The sequence below is a fragment of the Fukomys damarensis genome, unplaced genomic scaffold, assembly GCF_012274545.1.
Source record: "Fukomys damarensis isolate Sample0158 unplaced genomic scaffold, DMR_v1.0_HiC HiC_scaffold_17, whole genome shotgun sequence".
In the NCBI taxonomy this organism is placed as follows: Eukaryota; Metazoa; Chordata; class Mammalia; order Rodentia; family Bathyergidae; genus Fukomys; species Fukomys damarensis.
In genome coordinates this window covers 17,693,274-17,714,653 of record NW_022900929.1, presented here as the reverse complement: position 1 = coordinate 17,714,653, position 21,380 = coordinate 17,693,274, and the positions used below count along the sequence as shown (strand labels likewise).

The following is a 21,380-nucleotide window of genomic DNA, read 5'->3' as shown; positions in this document are numbered from 1 at the left end:
ATCTGAGGCCAGTCAGGGGAAAAGCAAGACCCTGTTTCAAAAGTTTTGAGCTGTACCCTGGGCAATTCAGCAGGACTGTCTCTAAATTAAAAAGGCTAGGGCTTTAGCTCAGTGCAAAGGCCCTGGGTTGAATCCCCAGTATGTGGGGGTGTGTAACAATGCTTTGGGCAAATTCCAATTAATAAGCATTTTGCCATGTAGGAACACAGAGATTACGCCAGTACTTTGGGCTATTTTTTTTTTTTTTTTTTGGTATCGGGGATTGAACTCGAATCTTTGCGCTTGCAAGGCAGGCCACCAAACCGCTGAGCTAAATCCCCGGCCCAGGATTTTTTTTTTTAAGACAAGATCTAAGATCTCACTTTGTAATTCAGAGTGGCCCTGAACTAACTATGTAGCCTAGGCTGGTCTCACAGTAATCCTCCTGGCCTCAGCCTCCCCACTGCTGGGTTCAAAAGTGTATGCCACCACACCCAGCTGAGCTCTTTCTGAATAGCCTCGGTGACCATGTCTAAATCCATCTAGCGGTTCTGACAGTGTCTACAGCTGTACTTTCCTGCCGTGGGATGTTTGGTCCATTTCTGCCCTCAGAGACTCCCTCAACAGAGCTCAGCTCCACCAACATGTGCTGCAGGGTGCTTCCTAGCAGGGCAGAGGCAGCCTGGGGTCAGCACAATGACCCGGGATAGGGAACAGTGAGGTTATCGGTCAGGAGTGGGCCCCTGGGCCCATCAGTCATGGCTAGTTTCACAGCCACCCTTCACTCTCAGGGTAGTCTGAATGACGAAGTGAACACAGGTGACTTCATCAGCACAGAACAAGCCTGTTCACAGGCGTCATCACACTTCAAAAGCAAGCTAAAACTGCTTAGGAAATTAAAAGGCTGTCTTCTGCCACTGTGTGAGTCCACGTCATCCCCTTCTGCTGAAACATGCACCTGCTGACAGGCAGAAAGGCTTTACACTGGCATTCTTTCCTGTGGTCAACCCCTGCCCCATAGCCATGACACAGCGCCCCTCACACCCACCTCACTGACACCTTTTGAACACAAGGCCATAGAGCTCAGCTGCCGTGAAACTCAGGTCTGTTTCTCACCATCAGGTCCCAGGACAGTCCTCAGTGATCTAGCTGAACAGCTTGTTTCTTAAGAGAAACGGGAGGCCCAAAAGGTGCAGTGCTGTCTTTCTGACTTGTGTGGTAGAGGGACCAAACCCAGGATCTCACGTGTGCTAGACAAGTGCTCTTCCACTGAGCACACCCGAGCCCTTGGTTTTCAGGTCTAGTTCCCAGATATAGTCAGTCGCTTTACAGCACACACTGTCTGGCCCCACACCCCCTCCAACCTCATTCCTTGGCAGGAGGAGGAGAAAACACCCACACCCAACCAGACCTTCAAACGCAAGGGACAAATTCAACTCATTAAGTGAAACTAAGCAGCACTGACATCAGATCTGTAAGTTTATTTGCTCAATGTACGACAGCTACATAATGACTCACATTCATGATATTCCATCACTGAGGAAAACTGCTAAGAATGGTCCGTGTGCGAAATAATTCCTTAGAGAAACACGGAGTTGGAAAAATAATCACTGATTAGACCTTAAAAATATCACTGCATAACATGACAAAAAGCACAAAGGCTGATTCAGAGAACATAGTCAACGTTCTCCTACACTGTAATAGTTATAATTTCACCATGACAAACACCAGACATTAAGATTAAGCTAACACTGGTGTTTCTTTTGTCCCCCCCTTAGAAACAAAATATGTAACTGCATGTCACTATAGCAACATCCAAAACAGATCAATTTGTTACGATCACTATTTGGTAGAGCAAACTTTACCCCCAAAAGGAAAAATTAAATTAAAAAACTTTTAAAAATTTGAAGACTTAATTTTTTTGTCATAGGAATACATAACACCTACAGTATAAGTTAATAAATTTCAAGCTACTGTATAGAAATACAACACTAGCATGCACAATATTGTATCAATAGAGTAATTGAGGAGTAATCATTTCACTGGAGAGACAGTATCATAGGCAAGTGCATTTCTTTAAAAATAAAGAAAAGAAAGGAAACCATTCAAGCTGCTTAAATACCAAGTCTCCCGTTCCCTCTTCAGTTCTAGTCCTCTGGTATGATTTTTATCTTGCATTATTCTAAAAAGCAGCCAGAGCCAAAGCTGAAATTTAAAGGAAAATAGGTTTTGTAATTCCAGTAAATCATTTTCAAATGCTACAAGGAAGGACACAACACTGTTCACTGGACATAAAGAGAAATCAGGGGAAGCCCACCTGCCCCTCCACAGCCACACACTGGACTTCTACTGTAACAGCACAAAGTGGCAAAGCTCTCTCTGCTGAGTCCTTCTAGGAGGCTCCCGGTGACTGGGACTTTTGCTCTAGCGTGAGGAGGGGCCCTCTAAGGAAAGTCACGCTGGGTAAACTGTGCGATGTTAGAGTGTATTGAGTTTATGGTTGTCAGCACTCCTCTATCATCACTGTCACCTGTATCCTGTTCAACATACTCATTTGTAATTGTAAGTTTGATTTCGATATTAGCAAAAGCATCTCCTGGGTTTTCCTCAATTATTACACCTCTTCTTGCCTAAATAAAACAAAGAAACAAACAAACCAAGTCTGGTGTTGTTACGCATCTTGGTAGTCCACATGGTTACTGATTTTATTTAATTAAAAAAAAAAACACTAAGAATAAAACTGCACATACAACATGCCATGGGTCATGTTTACAGACAGATTTATCCAATGAGAATGAGGGACCTACAGCTAACTGAAAACAAGCTTGCAGAAATAGCAATGTCGTTTCCTTCAGATTGCAAACTGTGCACTGACTGCACAAGATAAACGAATCTCCAATTTCTATGCTTTCACTGGAAAGAAAGAGGAAAGGTTTTGGTCAAACAAATTGCATATTCATAACCTGGTAACGATTTAGCTATCTCTTATAAGAACTTGGGAAAAGAGTGTTTCAGGGAGGAAAACCTGACACACTTTCGAGGCTCCTAAAAACGGAAAGATGTCTGTGAATGGAGCTCTTCCTTTTGGGTTTTCTACCAGCTCAGCTTCTAGCACCTGACTTCCTGCACTGCATCAACTTTCTCAAGATGACCACCCAGCCTCTCCAATCCGACAACCTGCTGAGCCCCACTGCCTGGCCTGGCACAAGCGCAGCAGGGAGGACTCAGTGCAGAGGGAAACAGATGGCAGTGTGATCCCTGAGGAAGGGGCTGTGGCAGCTGAGAAAGCAGGAGTCTTCAGAGACACCAACATGAGATAAATGACATACAGACCTGAATTTTCTCTATTTTGTGATGTTTAACATTTCTATTAAAATGATTAGTAATTTTTGTGGTGGGTTTACATTAGGAGGAAAGACAGACAAAAATCCCACAGCCACCTGCCAAGCACCTATTAACCAAAACCTAAAGAAGCCTTGATTCTCCTCAGGCAAATCTTTTAGCCTAGGAGACAGATAAAGAGCAAAACCAACCTGGATACAATTGAATGAGGATGGAAAGCCAAAATAAGTAGCAAAGGAAAACTCACAATCAATGGCTTGATGTCACATATGGCTGTAATGTAGAAATACTGTAAACTGCAATTTAGTGTTAATACTGTCACTAATCAGACTTCAAAAAACCGGCCAGGCCTAAACCACAAGGGTGAGTACACCTTATGCTCCAAGCCTGACTGTTTGGGATTTAAACTATGCCGTGTCTGGTAGAGTACACCCTGAAAGAAATGCACAGCTAAAACAGAGGAGAGAGAAAAGTACCCAAAACTTAAGACAAGAGCATATGTACATAAAAATCCTTACTGGAACCACAGAACTCACTGAATGAGGGCCATTCCATTTACGTCTTTTCATCTTAAATGCCTATCATCTAGCAATAAGTTAAATTAAAGACATAGCTCCACTTGCATGAACCTACAGAACAGTCCTTATGCCCGTGTGAGGCTGCTACTCCAATACCAGCACAGCTAGCCTGACTTTCCACTAGTGGTATTTTGGCAAAAATGTCAAAGAGGCGATCAAAGACAGGACAGGTCGTGGGTTTCTCCCTGGGAAGGTCAGCCCTCCCTTTCCCTCCCCCACCCGACCCCAACTCATGGGAAAAAAATAAAGACTGCAGTAGTAGCATCAGTGTGCGCTGCCAGTCCACCTGGGGGCCTTAATTGTTGCCTTCTCCACCCTCGTCGTCTTGCTGATCGCTTGTCCAGAGTGTTAGGTTGTCGCGGAGGAGCTGCATGATGAGAGTGGAGTCCTTGTAGGAGTCCTCGTTCAGAGTGTCGAGCTCAGCGATGGCGTCATCAAAGGCGGTCTTGGCCAAGTGGCATGCTTGCTCCGGGGCATTCTGGATCTCATAGTAGAAAACGGAGTAGTTAAGAGCCAGGCCCAGCCGGATGGGGTGGGTAGGCTGCATGTGCTCCTTGCTGATCTCATGGGCTTCACTATAGGCCTTTTCAGACGACTCCACGACAGTCGCCCTCTTCTCTCCAGTGGCCACTTCGGCCAAATAACGGTAATAGTCCCCCTTCATCTTCAGGTAGAACACTTTGCTCTCGTACTGGGTCTCGCTGCAATTCTTGATCAGGTAGTTATCCAGCAGGCTCAGCACATCCTGACACACTGCCTCCAACTCCTTTTCGATTTTTTCACGGTAGGCACGAACCATCTCTATCTTCTTCTCGTTGCCATCTGCAGACGTCTTCTGCTCAATGCTGCTGATGACCCTCCAGGAAGAACGGCGTGCCCCAACCACATTCTTGTAGGCCACAGACAAGAGGTTTCGTTCTTCGTTGGAGAGTGGCTCATTCAGCTCTGTCACCTGTTAGGAGAAAAATGAATGAGCTGTTAAGGTACAGACTGCATCAATCATATCTTCATACCACGAAGTCACAACTGATCTACCCATTGATCCAAGAGATTTACAGAGAAGTTGCACTGTGTGGATGGAGGGAAGGGACACGAAGGTGGAACAAGCAACCAAGAAGGGGAAAGTGCAGCTGGATCAATGGTTCCTCCCAAGAGAACAGCTTAGCACACACTGTACTATGAAAGAACTGTCAAGTCTAGACCTTAGATGACAAGTCAAATTTCACAAGGTTAACAGATTGCTCGTGTAACATTACTTGTATACCAACTAATCCTAGGAAGTTTAAGAGAGATGATTTCAATACCTCCACAAGTTTTCAGGAAAATAGAATGACTAAGGCCCTCTCCACTATAAACCTATCCTTTTTGGGCGAAACTACACTAAAAGGCAATTTCAGGCTGACTCCTGATGAAGGTATTTTTCTGCTTATATGCCGAGACCAGATGAGGTTAAGACAAACCTCAGAAAGGAAGTCAGAACAGGGGACATGGGATTTTTGTCTAACCACTGTATTTCAGCAACTTGGGGAAACATGTATTTGTGGCTGTTATCTGACAGACTACAATTAGCAATACAAAAGCAGGGAGAAATGAGCAAAGACTTCTGGGGCTGGGGTAGCTGACATGAATAAATGCTTTCCCAGCAGGTATTTTTAAAAATTTCTGTCTTCAACACTCAAGACCAGTCACACCTTGAGGAAACTAAAGCAACATCAAACAAGTTATGTTCTGACTACCAAACAACAGTTTATCAAGACATTAAGTCACTAACACTATATTCAGTTAGCCTAGATTATGAGAAACACAGCCATGTGTTTTTGATACAAATATAAATAATGCCTGATAACCACTGGAACCGATCACTTGGGCTGGCAATGCAGCTCAGCGGTACAGCACCTGCCTGTCATGTATGAAGTCGTAAGGTCAATCCTCAGAATGCAAAAAGAAACTGACTATTGAACAAGGATAGAACTCTTTCACTCCCAGGAAGAGGTCATTTTCCATTATTTGGACAACTGCAGCTTCTATTGTGCCTAAACTTTTGTATATTGAGCCAACAGATATAAAGCACAAGTGGAAATCCTAGACCATTCCCTAATTTTGCAAGACTACATACTTCCCAAGACTCATCTTCACATGCAGCTATGCTCTGGTCCCAACAAGTCCACTGTAAAAACACCATACTTCCATTCACATATTCTTTGGCCCTCCTAAAAGATCCTCCGGTATTGCTGCCTGCCAAATACTTACAGAACTGTCAGAACTCAAGTGAATACTCATATTCTCTGACTTCTTACTGCTCTACTCTCCTAGGTAATCTGGTTCTCCCTCCTTTATCCTCAGTGTTCCTGGCATAGATCAACCATGGCATCCATCCAGCTGAGATAAATTATATATACAAATTCATTCCTCTTATAAACTGGAGGGAATGTTTGATTCTTAGCCAATATTTTAGTCACTAATTTAAATGCTATCTATGAAATTAAATCAGAATGTAAACCAAATCATGGTAATTATTATAAGCAATTCACTCTTTGGATTAAGTTTTAATGTATTGCTTACTAATTCTCATAGCATAGAAAAATTGGTATACATATACAAATTCATTCCTCTTATAAACTGGAGGGAATGTTTGATTCTTAGCCAATATTTTAGTCACTAATTTAAATGCTATCTATGAAATTAAATCAGAATGTAAACCAAATCATGGTAATTATTATAAGCAATTCACTCTTTGGATTAAGTTTTAATGTATTGCTTACTAATTCTCATAGCATAGAAAAATTGGTATACATGCACATACTGCTTAAACTGATGACTTTTTTAAACTGATAACTTTTAAATTAACCCTTTACTACACATTACTGATTATTATAATGCTAGAGAACAACACAGAAGAGCAAAAAAAAAGTCAGTTTTACCCAGGTGTGGTAGCACACACCTGTAATTCCAGAATTTGGGGGGCTGAGGTAGGAGGATTGCTGTGAATATGAGGTCAGCCTGAATTATATAGTGAGACCTTGGCCTCAGGGAAAAAAAAAAAAAAGTTTTGGTAATGCTAGAATTCAGAGTAGAAAGAAGTCAGGTAAGAGGTGCCTTTTACTCCACGAACCCCTGTGCCTTCCCCTTCAGGCAAATATTTCTTCTGCAGGAATAAGAGTGTTTCTCATCTTTTGTCCAATTCTTCATACAGTCACCATTTATCTCAGACTACCCTCACTCCTGCTGAGTCCTGGTGTCTACACAGTACAGATAACCCAGAAAATGACTTGCCCAGTCGCATCATGCACCCAGTGTCCTCAGAGACAAGCTCATTTCATTTCTTTGCCTCAGTTTCCTTATCTGTAAGACAAGGTTCCTGCCTCTTTCATGAGATAATGATAGGGTACATGAGACTGATGCTCTTGATATATTAATATGCTGGAGACATATGAACAAGTGCTGCTGAGAATACCCTAAGTATGTTTCCTTCATTTAGTCCTCATAAGAGACACCTCCATTTCTTATATAATAGTTTCTCACTCACAGTCCAACGTTCAGTTATCTTACCGTTTCACCCTCTACTCCAGCCTAACACCTCCTTAGCGGAGGTACATCACTTCCCTTCCATGAACCTGAGTATCAGCCTGCAAAGAACTACCCAGAGTAGCCAGGAACAGACTGAGGCCTCTGCAGGGCCCGCAGGCACTCATGCCACCGCCAGACTCTGGTCTCTTCTTACTCTCTGGTGCAGAGGCCCAGGCCCTGCTGCCCCACAGTGCAACCTAGTAGCTGTCTCTGATGCCCAGAGACAGTCTTAGTGCCTCAGGCTGTGGAGATCAAGTTCTGGCCTCTCCCCTAAATCATGCTGTCCTTGTTTCAAGAGCCAGGAGCTATTTAAAGTTCAAGTGACCTCACCACCACACGATACCGTTAAGTCTCCTCTCGCTGCAAAGGCGGTTTGGCTCCAGAGCAGCCAGGCAGCGATCAGTACTTATGTAAAACTTGTCTAGTTGCTCCAGACAAACTGCAACATGGAGATTAAGAAACACCACCTTTAGATAGAGTAACTCAACCACATTTGGAACATACTCAGATATTCTCTGCCAGTGAAAAACTAAGTTAGAGGGAAAAACCTTTAGCTCTAAAAATTTTGCTCAAGAGAAATTTCAGAGTTTTCTGTTTGCCATTTGTGGGACTGATCCCAGGAAATGCGGGGCTACATACATCTCCAGCTCCTTTTTAAATTTTGAGATGAGACCTTGCTTCAAAACTTTCAGTCCTTCAGCCTCAGCCTCCCAAAAGTAGCTGGGCAAATACCACCATGCCTGGCATTAAAGTTTCTTTAAAAATCTTAACTCAGAAGTTCAAACTCCTGAAGAGGATATAAGAAGATGGAAAGACATCCCTTGGCTCCTGGGTAGGAAGAATCAACACAGTGAAAATGGCCAAACTTCTAAAACTGCTTGCTATACAGGGCCGGGAATTTAGCTCAGCGGTTCGGTGGCCTGCATTGCAAGTGCAAGGACCCGAGTTCAATCCCCGGTACCATCCCCCAAAAGACAGTTAAAACTGCTATACAGATTCAATACAATCCCGACTGAAATCTCAACAGTATATTTCACAGAACTTGAGAAAACAAACCAAAAATTCATTTGGAATCACAAGAGACCCAGAATAGTGAAAGCCATTCTAGGCAACAGAGACATGGCAAGGGGTATCACAATTCCCAACTTGAAACTATACTACAAAGCCACTGTGATAAAAACAGCATGGTACCTGCAAAGAAAGAGACCCGAGGATCAATGCAATAGATTAGAAGATGCAGAAACAACAGACATATTCAGCTACCTCATCTTTGACAAAGGAGCCAACCATCCTCACTGGAGAAAAGATAGCCTCTTTAATAAATGGTGTTGCAAAAACTGGCTTTCAATTTGCCAAAGATTAAAATTAGATCCCTATAGGGCCGAAGATTTAGCTCAGTGGTTCAGCCACCTGACTCACAAGCACAAGGTCCCGAGTTTGATTTCCAGTACCAAAAAACAAAAACAAAACAAAACAAAAAAACACTGTCATCAAATAAAATTAGATCCCTATCTTTCACCATGTACTACACTAAACAAAAATCCAAGTGGATTCAAGATCTAAATATCAAAACAGAAACACTAAACTTACTGGAAATAAATTAGGTAGAACACTCTCAAAGACACTGGCATAGAAAACTTTGTGAACAAATCCTCAGCAGCAGAAGAACTTACACAAAGAATCAACAACTGGGATCTCATTGTACTAAAAAGTTTTTGCAGTGCAAGAGAAATCACCAACAGAGCTAAGAGACAACCTACAATGTGGGAAAAAAAATTTACCGGCTACTCCTCAGACAAAGGACTACTACTATCTAGAATATATAAAGAACTCAAAAAAACCAGACCCCCTCCCAAATACAAAGATCCTATTTAAAAATGGACATCTGAAGTGAACGGACATTTCTCAGACAAACTAGTAAAAGCAGCAAATAAAATATGAAAAATATGTTCAACATCACTGGTCAATCGAGAGATACAGATGAAAACAACACTGAGATACCACCTTGCCCCAGAAAGAATGGCTGCTATGAAGAAATCAACCAGTAACAAATGCTGGCCGGGCTGTAGGGAGAAAGGAACCCTTCTCCAGAGATGGTGGGAGTACAGACTGGTACAAATCAATATGGTGGAAATCAATATGAAGATACCTCAAAGAACTAGGATTGGAGGTAACATTTGACCCACCTATCCCTCGGATGGGTACCTTTCCAAAAGAATTTAAAAATCATATCACAGTGATATATGTGCACCCATGTTTATAGCGGCACAGTTTGTAATAGCTAAAACTTGGAAACAACCCAAATGTCCATCAACTGGATAAAGGAGATGTGGTTTTTCTATAAAATGGAGTACTATACTACTCAGCCATAAAGAACAAGAAACTAGAGACATTTATAATAGATGTACATTGAGGCTATACACTTAAGTGAAATAAATAGGACACACAAGCAAATACCAAGTAGCTTCCTTGGTGTGAAAAACTAAAACTATAAATAAGGTTCAAACAGTATAATCGATAGTGTGAAATAGGAAGAAAATGGCTAAAGGGGAAGGGAAGGGAAATAAGGGAAAAGAAAAAATATGAGAAAAGAAAAAAATGGAAACAGAGTCTTTGTAAGTAAGTAAGGGTGAAGGGGGTGAAGGGAGGACAAGGGTATGGGGGAAAAGTAAGAACCAAGACATATCATGTAAAGGTACAAGATCTTAATGATAAACGTAACTATATTGTTTGCTTTAAATGTACCAATAAACTTAATGGGGAAAAAAAAAGTTCCAACTCCTACCTCAAGTTCAAATTTCTACTAGTGACAGGACAGTTATTAAAGAACTATTAGTAAAAAAAAAGGATTGAAAATCTACTTCTCACCAAGTTTCAAAAGGAGAACTCCCCAAATCCCAGCTAAGGAATCAGATATTAGTGTCAAATGTTCTCCCCTAAGAGTAGAAATGAAATCCTTTCCATGTAAGATCAGCAACTCTTGAAAGTCCTGGGAGATGACTTTCTGACCTTAACTCTTTTTTTTCCCCCTGACCTTAACTCTTGATACCAGGTCGTTTAAAATGTCCCCTCAATTTACCCAATGGGGCTGGCAGTGTGGCTCAAGGGGTAAAGTGTTTGCCTCGCATGCACAAGGTCCTGGGTTCGATTCCCAGTGGGGGGGGCTTAAATTGTAATTAATGCACTTTTTCATTTTTAAACTTCTTAAAGTAAGTATCCATATGCTGGGCCTGGTGACAGCCTGTAATCCCCCCATAAGGCAAGAGAATCACAATTTCAAGGTCAGCCTGAGCTACATACACAGTGAGTTCAACACAAGTCTGAACTACGTAGCAAGACCCTGTCTCTAAAAATCCAAAAATAAGTAAGTACTGAAGATAATTTGGTAATTTTTTCAAGATAACACTTGTATAAACAGAACTGAAGTTCAACTCTCCCCTCAAAAAAAAAAGCTAGGGGGCCGGGGATTTAGCTCAGCAGTTCCGCTGCCTGCCTTGCAAGCACAAAGAGTTCAATCCCCAACCAAAAAAATTTTTTTTCAAAAAAAAAAAAAAAAAAAAAAAAAGCTAGGACAGAACAGGTAGAATATAAAGCGGTTTTAGGGCAGTGAAAATGATTCTGTATACCATCATGGTATACATATGTCATTATATATTTGTCAAAATCCATGGAATATACAACGCCAAGAGTGAACAGAAAAAATTTTGGGGGGAGGGTACTGGGGATCGAATTCAGGTCCTTGCGCTTGCAAGACAGTCGCCAGAACCACCGAGCTAAATCCCCGGCCCTAATTTCTATTTTTGGGGGGAACAGGCAGCAGGGATCAAAGTTGGGTCCTTGTGCTTGCAAGGCAGACGGCAGAACCACTGAGCTAAATAAATCCCCAGCCCCGCCAAATTTTTTTTGAGACAAGGTCCTGCTACATAATCCAGATCGGCCTCAAATTTGCTGTGTAGCCCATCCTACCTCCAACTCCCAATTCTGTGGCCTCAGCCTCCCAAGAACTAGGATTACAGACACGTGCCATCATGCCCAAATAGGTTAATCATTTATACCAGATATAACTGATGGGGGATGTGGGTAGGGAGGGAAGCAGCTCTTGTGTGGTAACAGGGCATATGGGTAATTTGCTTTAGACCAAGAAGTGCTCTTTTACATGTCTATTTAAAAAAGCAAAGCCAGGTGTGGTCGCACACACTGTAAGCCCAGGACTTGGGAGGCTGAGAGACAGGAGGAATACAGAGAGTTCAAGGCCAGCCTGGGGTACATAGTGAGACCAAGGCCAGATTGCACTGCATATATATTTTTTGAGACCCTGTCTCAGAACAGCAAAAACAAAAAAATGAGGCCAAAAGATTGTGGCTCCATTATGCACTTTTCTGTCCTCATAGCATTTGAGAACACCATAACCTTGAAAGGACCACGAGTCCATTGAAAAGGTCAATGCAGCAGTTGCTGTGTATGAACATCCTACAGTAAAGTCAGACAAAACAAGATGACAAAGTTTGGTGGTAGAATAAACCACGCAAATGACGAAAACATAGCTCTACTAAATTACACATACCACATATTCTACATATGATCTGTGTCTACAAGGTAGCTAAATTTTTGAAAATCGTCTTTAGTTGTACCTGCATAAATGAATAAAGTGCCTTAGACTTGAATTATATTTTGTACAATAAGCATTAACAGATCTGTGGATGCTATTTTTAGAAAGGTTGGACCTGGGCTGGCATCTGAGAACTTGGGATTTCACGAAGGTTCCCCACCACCCCCAGATAAAAATGGTTCATGTCTCTCAACTGTGCAAACCAAGTGCTTCATGTTGAACTCCTACTGGAATCTGGAATTTTGGCATGTGCCACACTGCAGGTGCTTACATGGCCAGCCCCCAAAAAAACCATGGGCACTGAGTCTGCAATGAGCCTCCCTGGTTGATGCCATTCATTCCTCACTTGTCACAGTGAAGTGCAACCTGTATGAGTCCCTGGAAGAAAACTGTAGAAACCATGTGCCCAGGTTCTTGTCCATGCACCTTTCCCGTTGCTGAGTCCTGCACGTGCACACTTGCAATACAGTAAATCTTAGCCATGAGCACAAACTGCCATGATGAGTCCTAGGCAAATCAATGAATCTGAGGATACTCTTGGGGCCCCCCCAAAATATATTCATTCTAGAAAACTGATATATCTATTAAAGTCTCACAACAAGCTAAGAAGTACTCAAAGGCCACTACTTGACAAATAATTCTTCAAGCATTCATGTAGTACACATTGTACCACATTGTGCTAAGGATACAAAAAACACATATAATCAAGATAGCCTTACCAGAAAGAAGCACAATTTATTCACAATAAAGTATCAGAGAAGTACTGCTAAGCTGGACATGGTGGCGCACACCTGTAATCCCAGCATTTGGGAGGCTGGGGCAGGAGGATTGCTGTGAGTTCGAGACCAGCCTGGGCTACATAGTAAGTTCCAGGTCAGTCTCAACTACATAGTGAGACCCTGTCTCAAAAAATAAAAAGAGGTATTGTTCAGGTAGCAAAACCACCTGGAAAGCACAGAGATTTTAATCATAAAATAACAACTTTAGTTGGGTTTTTCCAAGAGCAATCATCTTGAATAGAAACTGTGAAGAAGGAAAATGCTCCAGGATGAACTTCCGCAAAGAGCCATGAAATATCATGGCATACTCAGGGCCATGCTCAAGGTCTGAGAGGAGAGGACTGAGCTAAAACCGGGATTTCCTAACAGCCACCAAGTCTGTGTTCTTTCCACAACTACCCTAACAAGTGACTAATTACACTCATTTATAGGTGTGGCTCGCAGAAAGAAAATGGCTTTTCCCAAAGTCACACACCACTCTCACAGGGCTGAGCAGAGAAACAAACTCCACCCTTCTTGCTTTAAATATTATATTTTCTCTGATGAAGATACTGCCACACAAAACAACCCCCCTCTTCTTTATCTGAGACAGGGTCTCACCATGTAGCCCAGGCTGGCCTCAAACTCCAGGCAATCCTCCTGACTCAACCTCCTGAGTGCTGGGATGACAGGCCTATGCCACCACACCTGGCAAAAAGGGCAGTTTCTGTAACACAAAGACTTCCTAAGAATTTTAAATCAATCAGTACCAAAAAAGTAGGCAGGGGCCGGGGATTTAGCTCAGCGGTTCGGTGGCCTGCCTTGTAAGCGCAAGGACCTGAGTGCAATCCCTGGTACCAAAAAAGTAGGCAGAAAAAATGGGATAAACCAAAGAGAGGGAAAATGTAGGAAATGCCCAACCTTATTCATTGTAAATGTTAATTTTTCTCCTAACAGACTGCCAGTTTACAGTTTGATGACTCACAGTGAAGGTGATGGTATGGGCGAGGCACCCTCAGCCATGTGTGGAAGGTGTAGGGTAAAACCACCTTTATAAAGGCAACTCAGAATGGCCATGATAATTACAAACATGCAAAAACCTTTGGACTCTGCAACTCCACTATGAAAAACTAATTCACTGTTATTATCTGCAACAGCTAAAATCAGGAATAACCTAATAATCTTCAATGAGGTACTATTTAGATTATAACATATCCACACAACAGCATCCTACATAGCTATTAAAATATTCTACTGTATTTCTAGAAAGGTCTGGAAACAGAATAGCCGGGAGGAAGATGAAGTTGTTAACTAGGCTGAACAGTCAGTTATCAGCAGTATCTATTCAAAGAAACCCTCTCCGCAATTTACAATTAGTATCTACAGTTAAAAGGTTAAAGCCTAGAAAACCAAGTTTTCAAAATAGCTCAAAGCCAGTGATATTATATAATCACACTTATGGATGTATACCATCATTCATTCAAATCCATACTTGTTGCTTTGTGCAAATTATCCAACTTTCACCAAGAATATCAGGTTTTCTTTAAAACAAAACTCTTGAAAAATTATGCCAAGCACAGTGCTGTGTGCCTATAGTCCCAGCTACTCCAGAGGCTGAGGCAGGAGGATCACTTGAGCCCAGGACAGTCAAAGGCCACAGTGGGCAGCACAGTTACTGTCTCAAAAACAAAAACCTTTCATTAATCCTTACACAGATTAGCTATGGCATAGAGATTATATATTATTCTATACATACATAATCTTATGGTCTCCAAAGGTGCCTATCTCCAGTTAACCTCTTATACCTGTATCACATGTTACTACATGGACAAAGACAATTTCAATATTGCAAATATGTATTTTTGGTTCTTTCTGTTGTTGTTCTTAAGAGGCTGGGGATTTAGCTCAGTGGTGCCACATATGCCTCACAAGTGCAAGGTCCTGCATTTGATCCCCAGTGTCACCGGCACAAATTGTATCTATTTTTGGTTTTTGAATTTTTATGCTTTAATTAATATCTTAGGGTAGGGTGTCTGGGGATTAAACTCAAAGAGTGCTGAGTTATACCCCAGCCCTTTATTTTGAGACAAGGTCTTGATAAACTGCCCAAGCTGGCCTCAAATTTGCAATCCTCCTGCCTTAGCCTCCCAAATAGCTGGGATTACAAGAATGGGCCATCACAATGAACTGGTTTTTAAGTGGGGGGGGGAAGCTGGCATGGTGGCACATGCCTATAATCCCTGCACTTGGGAGCTAAAGTAGGAGGAATGCCACAAATTCAAGCCCAGTCTGACCTACACTCTGAGTTCAAGGCCAGCCTAAACTAGACCACATCTCAAAAGCAAACAAAGGCCAGGATTTAGCTCAGTGGCACCGCACCTGCCTCAAAAGTGCAAGGTTCTGGGCTGGGGATTTAGCTCAGTGGTTCCGCCACCTGCCTCACAAGTGTGAGGACCTGAGTTCAATCCCAATACCAAAAAAATCCAAATTAAAACAAAAGTGCAAGGTCCTGAGTTCCATCCCTGGTACCAAAGCAAATAACAAAACAAACCAAACCAACCCCCAAAAAACAATTGCTTTTGAGACAGGGTCTTACTATGTAATCCATGTTGGCCTTGAACTCACTATGTAGCCCAAGCTGGCCTCAAATTCAGGGACCCTATTGTCTCAGTCTCCAGAGCACTGGGATTACAAGTGTGTACCACCATACTGAATTATTTAAAAATTTCAAAAGCATTTTTTTAACCTTTTCTATACTGAGTGAATCCGTTGAGGTACATCTCTAGGCAACACCCCCCCCATTATTCTTTTTTTATTTCCTGAGTTTATTGGTACATTTTAGGTATACAAAACAGTTACATTCATCATTGGTCTCTTATACCTTTACAAAACAGGTCTTGGTTCTCATTTTTTCCCCTTACCCCTACCCTCCCTTCACCCCCTCCTCCCTTCCCTATTTACAAAAACTTTATTTTGATTTTTTCATTTTCTCATATTTTTTTGGAAATCTCATTTTTTCAAAAAAGGAAAATTTACTAAAGAGAAACTTCCGAGGACCTAGAGATCTACACACACAATTTCCTTACAAAATATCCAATTTGAGACTCAACACCAGCACTATACTTCTTCTGGTGACTGGCCTGAAAGGCTTAGAAAAAACCTCCTAATTTGATCGCCATCCTATATTCTCTAATTTCCACCTCCATACATCTTGGCAGTGCCCCTCATTATTCTGACAGAAGGTCTCTCTAAATAGCTAACTTGCCTAGGCTGAGATCTTACTAGTATCCTCCCATCAGCCTCTCAGATCTCAGAGTACTGGGATTACAGGCATGCACCACCACACTCAGCTGTTGTTTGTTTGTTTGTTGAAACAGGGTCTCACTGTGTGTGTGTGTGTGTGTGTGTGTGTGTGTAGTACGGGCTGGTCTTGAGCTCACTATGTAATCCAGGATGGCCTGAATCTCATAGCAATCTTTCTGCCTCAGCTTCTCAAGTGCTGGGATTATAGATATATACCACCATGTCCAGCATTTTCCTTTAAATTTTTAAAAGCAAGCCCTGTGTGATATCATACACTTGTAATCCCAGCACTTCAGAAAGCTGAGGCAGGAGGACACTCTGGGCCACACAGTGAGTTCAAGGCTAGCCTGGAATACATGTAGAAAAAAATAAAACAAAAAAATATTTTCAGCATTTTATTTTTTAAAACTGACTCTTAGAGGGCCAGGGATTTAAATCAGTGGTGCTGCCCCTACCTCACAAGCACAAGGTCCTGAATTCAATCCCCAGTATGTTAAAAAAAAAAAAAAAGTTCTGATTCTTAGAGCTAGATGCCTAGTTACACTACTTGGAAGGCTGAAACAGGAAGATAGTATGTTTGAGGCCAGTGGGGGAACTTAAGACTGTGTCTCAAAATAAAAAGGGCTGAGGATGTAGCTCAGTGTCAGTGTGTCCTTGGGTTCATCCCCAGAACAAGACAGAGGAGAAAGGTACTCTTGGTTTAAATTATATTTTTCACTATTGGGTTAAGGATATATTCATCTATTCCATATTTTTTATAAACTTTTATAATCAGAAATAGGTTTTCCACCCAAACTGTAATTCTGACCCTGCAGATAATCACTGATGATTATGCATTATTATTTTTATTAAGTATTATTGTTCATATTTTAAAGATAAAATTAAGGCTGAGTCGAAGAACAGAACCCACATCTGACTCCAAATCCCACATACTTTCTACTCTATAACTAGTTCCCAATCAAGGACCAAAAGTTTTTTCCAAGTCACTGAAGCAGCCCCACCCCGAGAAACAGATTCAGTGCTGCATGGCACCCATCCTATACACTGTAACTCACAATGTTTCCCGGACTTAGTAATTTCGTTCCTAAGAAGACCAAAAAATTGAAAACATACATCCTGTATTTCATGAATGTTCATAGGATCATTAGTCGTAAGTTAAAAAGTGTAACAATTCAAATGTCCATGAAATGGATGAACTGAAACAAAACATAGTACACCATGTTTTTTTGTGTGTGCGGTGCTGGGGCTTGTTTTTAGTCTTGCATATGCTAGGCAAGGACTCTATCACTAAACTATATCCCCAGTTCAAAAAAAATTAGAGGCAAAAAATAGCATACAAGTGCTATATAATGTTGAAAAATATCTTACTGAGTTAAAGCCATTCACCACCAACCATATATTTTATGACTCTAATTAAATGAAATGTCCCCTCAGGCATGGTGGTGCATGCTTGTAATCCCAGCACTCGGAAGGCTGAGGCAGGAGGATCACTGAATTGAGTCCAGCCTGGGCTACAAAGTGAGTTATTTCCAGAACAGTCTCAACTACATAGTGAGACCCTGTCTCTAAATAAATAAATAAATGAAATGAAATGAAATGTCCAGAATAGGAAATTCCAAAAACAGAAAGAAGTTGGGGTGGGGGCTACTTAGGGTTGGGTTTTTCTTTTCTGATTAGGGGAGGGGAAGTTGACAGCTAACATATAAAGGATTTCTTTTGGAATTAATGAAAATGTCCTAAAATTACCTAGTTAGGGTTACCAAATCTAAATACACTAAACACCATTAATTTGTATCCTTTTGTATGGTATGTAAATTATGTTAATATCTATTTTTAAATTGCTGCATTTTACCATAATTTAAACAGCACTTTTACATATACCAGCAATGAACATTAGTTCAAGTTCAGAATTCTAAACACTTCACAATGTGTGAACTTACACAAAGAAAATTCATCATAAGAGTATACAGACCTCTAACTCTCATTATCTAATCCTTTTTTTTTGGGGGGGGGTACCAGGAATTGAACTCAGGGCCCTCTTGCTTACCATGCAGGTGCTGTACCACTGAGCTACATTCCCCAGCTCTAATCCTCCTCTTGTGACTTCATATAAATACCTATTTAGTCTGATGCAAGTTAGCATTTCTCAATATTCTCTTCAAAAAGAATGTTTTATGTTTAGTGCACTAATGCAGGAGGATCACAAGTTTGAGGTCAGCCTGGGCAACTTAGTGAGATCCAGTCTCAAAATAAAAAGGAGCTTCAGCCTGTCACTAGGAGAAAAGTGAAGGAGAATATCCTCCGAAACATACACAGTCTACATACATACACCCCAAACCAGCACCCTTTTCCTCGTACAAAGTCTGCTGAGTGGTCTTTTGGGACTTACAATCACCTGCTCCAACAACTTATGTGATATCACAAGGTAACAAATACATACTTGACTTCTTTGTATCAGAGATGAATTTGTTTCCTTTACAAAGCCATTTGTAAGCTCTAAGAATTTTATCCCTTGGGGCCAGAATCAGTTTTTTAGGGGAAAGAGTACTAAGGAATGAACAAATGCTCTACACCTAGAAACTACAGCCCTAGAATCAATTTTTTAAATTTTTATTTATTTATTTATTTATTTTTGAGACAGGGTCTCACTATGTAGTTGAGCCTGACCTGAACTCACTGTGTAGCCCAGGCTGGTCTCAAACCCACAGTGATCCTCCTGCCTCAGCCTTCCGAGTGCTGGGATTACAGGCACGCACCACCATGCCCGGCTTATAATCAATTCTTGAAACATGCGAAACAGTCCTCCCGTCCCACTCTTCTCCAATTCTACTTCTTTTTTTTTTTTTGTACCGGGGACCAAACTCGGATCCTTGTGCTTGTGAGTCAGGCTGCAGAACCACCGAGCTATATCACCAGCCCTCCAATTCTACTTTCTTTTTCCTATGAAAACTCCACTCACCATCCTGACTCTTTTCCCTCAAAGTATGCTCTAGTTTCTCAGGACTCCTTCACCCACTTAGAATACAGACTTATAGATTTCAGACCTCACCAGGCTACTTTCTGAACTCATTAGACAAATGAGATAATACTTATAATTACTAGTTTTTTCACACAAACACAAAAAAAGTTTTGTTTTGTTTTGTTCTGTTTTGTTTTTTGGTACTGGGGATCAAACCTGGGTCCTTGTACTTGCTTGCGATGCAGGCAGCAGAACCACTGAGCTAAATCCCCAGCCCTGACAAATGTTTTTATGGAAAGTAAGGGAAGGGCTTCGCACCAGAAAACTGAAGAAACTTGTGTGAAGGCTGCTATAAACTACAGTGTACTGCAGCAGATTTTTAAAAAATAGCTTCACCAAGATGTACTCTATTAGGTAGAAGCCAGGGATGCCGATGAACATCCCATAATACATAAACCAGCCTCACCAAAAAGCCCCCAATATTAGTATTATGGAGGTGGAAAACTGTTCTAAGCTATTACACATCTCTCTGCCTTTTCACATTATTACAATTCATAATCACATCCTACCCCTTTAAATCTGAGTCCAGTCACATGAATCACTATAGTGAATCACGATGGTCCTATAACTTCTGAATATCTGCTGAGTGACCTGAACCTACATTGGCTGTGCCCAGTCCCGACTGTTTGCAAAGATGGCCCCCACCACCCCTCCCAACTCTGGGTAGACCCTCTCCTCTCCAGTGATTGTTCACTGGGAACCTAGGGAGACATTAACAAATCCTAGGTGAGCAGAGGCTTGAAGAGGGCTTCTGTGCATGGGCTGATGTGGGTAACCCGCCACCACCACCACAGGAAGTCTGGGACATCCCCAGAGATGGGCTCCAGACCAGCTACTACTCAGCCAACCCACAGAACTAGGAGAAATACACTCGGTTTTGAGTAGTTTAATACAAGTAAAGGACTAACAGTGTATTGTGCAGCACCAAACTAATTTGTGAAAAATCTCATCAAGCTCAACAGACTCAAAGCTCTCTATTCACCCTCACAAGTGCTATAAAGTACCATCCGCACAATGTAATGACCAGCTGAACGCTGGGGCCAAAGCACAGAATCTGAAGCACACTGGCTTGTCCAGATTTACCTACTGCTCCAAGCCAATCTCAGTTTTACCAGCAGGACATACAGCAGGACTCTGCAACTTACCTAACCTTAAATCAGAAGGAACTCATCAGCAACCGTCACAAAAAAATCCAAGTATGTCCAGTTCTACATTTCTTTGGTTAACAGTCAAATAGCCATATTCCAAAATTAGGTAAACAAAATGAGTTAAAAGGGCCTTTTTTTGTTTTTGTTCTAAAGGACTTTTTGGAGGACTTTGCTATGTAGCCCAGGCTAGACTCAAGCAGAGATCCTCCCGCCAGTCTCCAGAGTGCTGGGATTACAGGAACATGCCACCACGCCCAGTGTAAAGGATCCTCAAACATAGCCATATATTGACTTATTCGTAATAATAGTCTCTTTTCAGGCCTGTTCTTTTCTTCTATGATTTCTGCCAGAGTCGATGTCACATTTACTTTCTACAGGATCATTTTTACCTGTGTACAGACCTCTGGTTCCACTTCCCTGATTCTAAGTAACAGTTGAGCGGTCTCATTAATTCTGATAACTCATCCTCACAACAAACCCTGGACCTTACTCAGAATCATTCTTTTTTTTTTTTTTGTACTGGGGATCAAACTCAGGACCTTGTGCTTTCAAGGCAGGCAACAGAACCACTGAGCTACAGCCCCGGCCCGAAAACCACTCATTTTTAAAGTCAAACATTTAGAACCTGTAGTAATTTCAGTCCTCACTACTACTAGACTTGCTCTAGAATTGTCTTTTTCTCTTTAGGGTTTAGTCCTTCCAAGAGTCATCAAGATCCATCAATTTGAGCCCAGTGTGGGTGATGCTCTCCTATAATCCCATCACTCTGGGAGGATGATGCAGGAGGACCACAGTTCAAACCCAACCTGAGTAACTTGGTGATTTAGACCATTTCAGAATAAAAATAGGGACCAGGGATTTAGCTCAGGGGCACCACACCTGCCTCGAAAACTCAAGGTCCTGAGTTCAATCCCCCACAAAATGATATTCAGAATAAAAAATAATGAGCAGATGTAGTTCAGCGGTCCCTAGGCCAATCCCCAGTACTGCCAAAAAACGCAACTATTTGTATTGGATTGCTTTGTTTTGCTTTTTTTTTTTTTTTTTTTTTTATATCTTTATATACAAACAACATCG

The 21,380-nt window shown here is 41.6% G+C and overlaps 1 protein-coding gene across 1 annotated transcript in view; it reads right to left on the bottom strand.

The window, feature by feature from the left end:
- Positions 1–2,426: 2,426 nt before the first annotated feature.
- Positions 2,427–21,380, bottom strand: part of Ywhag (tyrosine 3-monooxygenase/tryptophan 5-monooxygenase activation protein gamma) — a 35,369-nt gene continuing 16,415 nt past the window's right edge. The window contains exon 2 of the mRNA XM_010618972.3: positions 2,427–4,851. Within this exon, the coding sequence (XP_010617274.1) occupies positions 4,195–4,851 (657 nt within the window). The 3' untranslated portion in view covers positions 2,427–4,194. The remainder of the gene's footprint in view (positions 4,852–21,380) is intronic.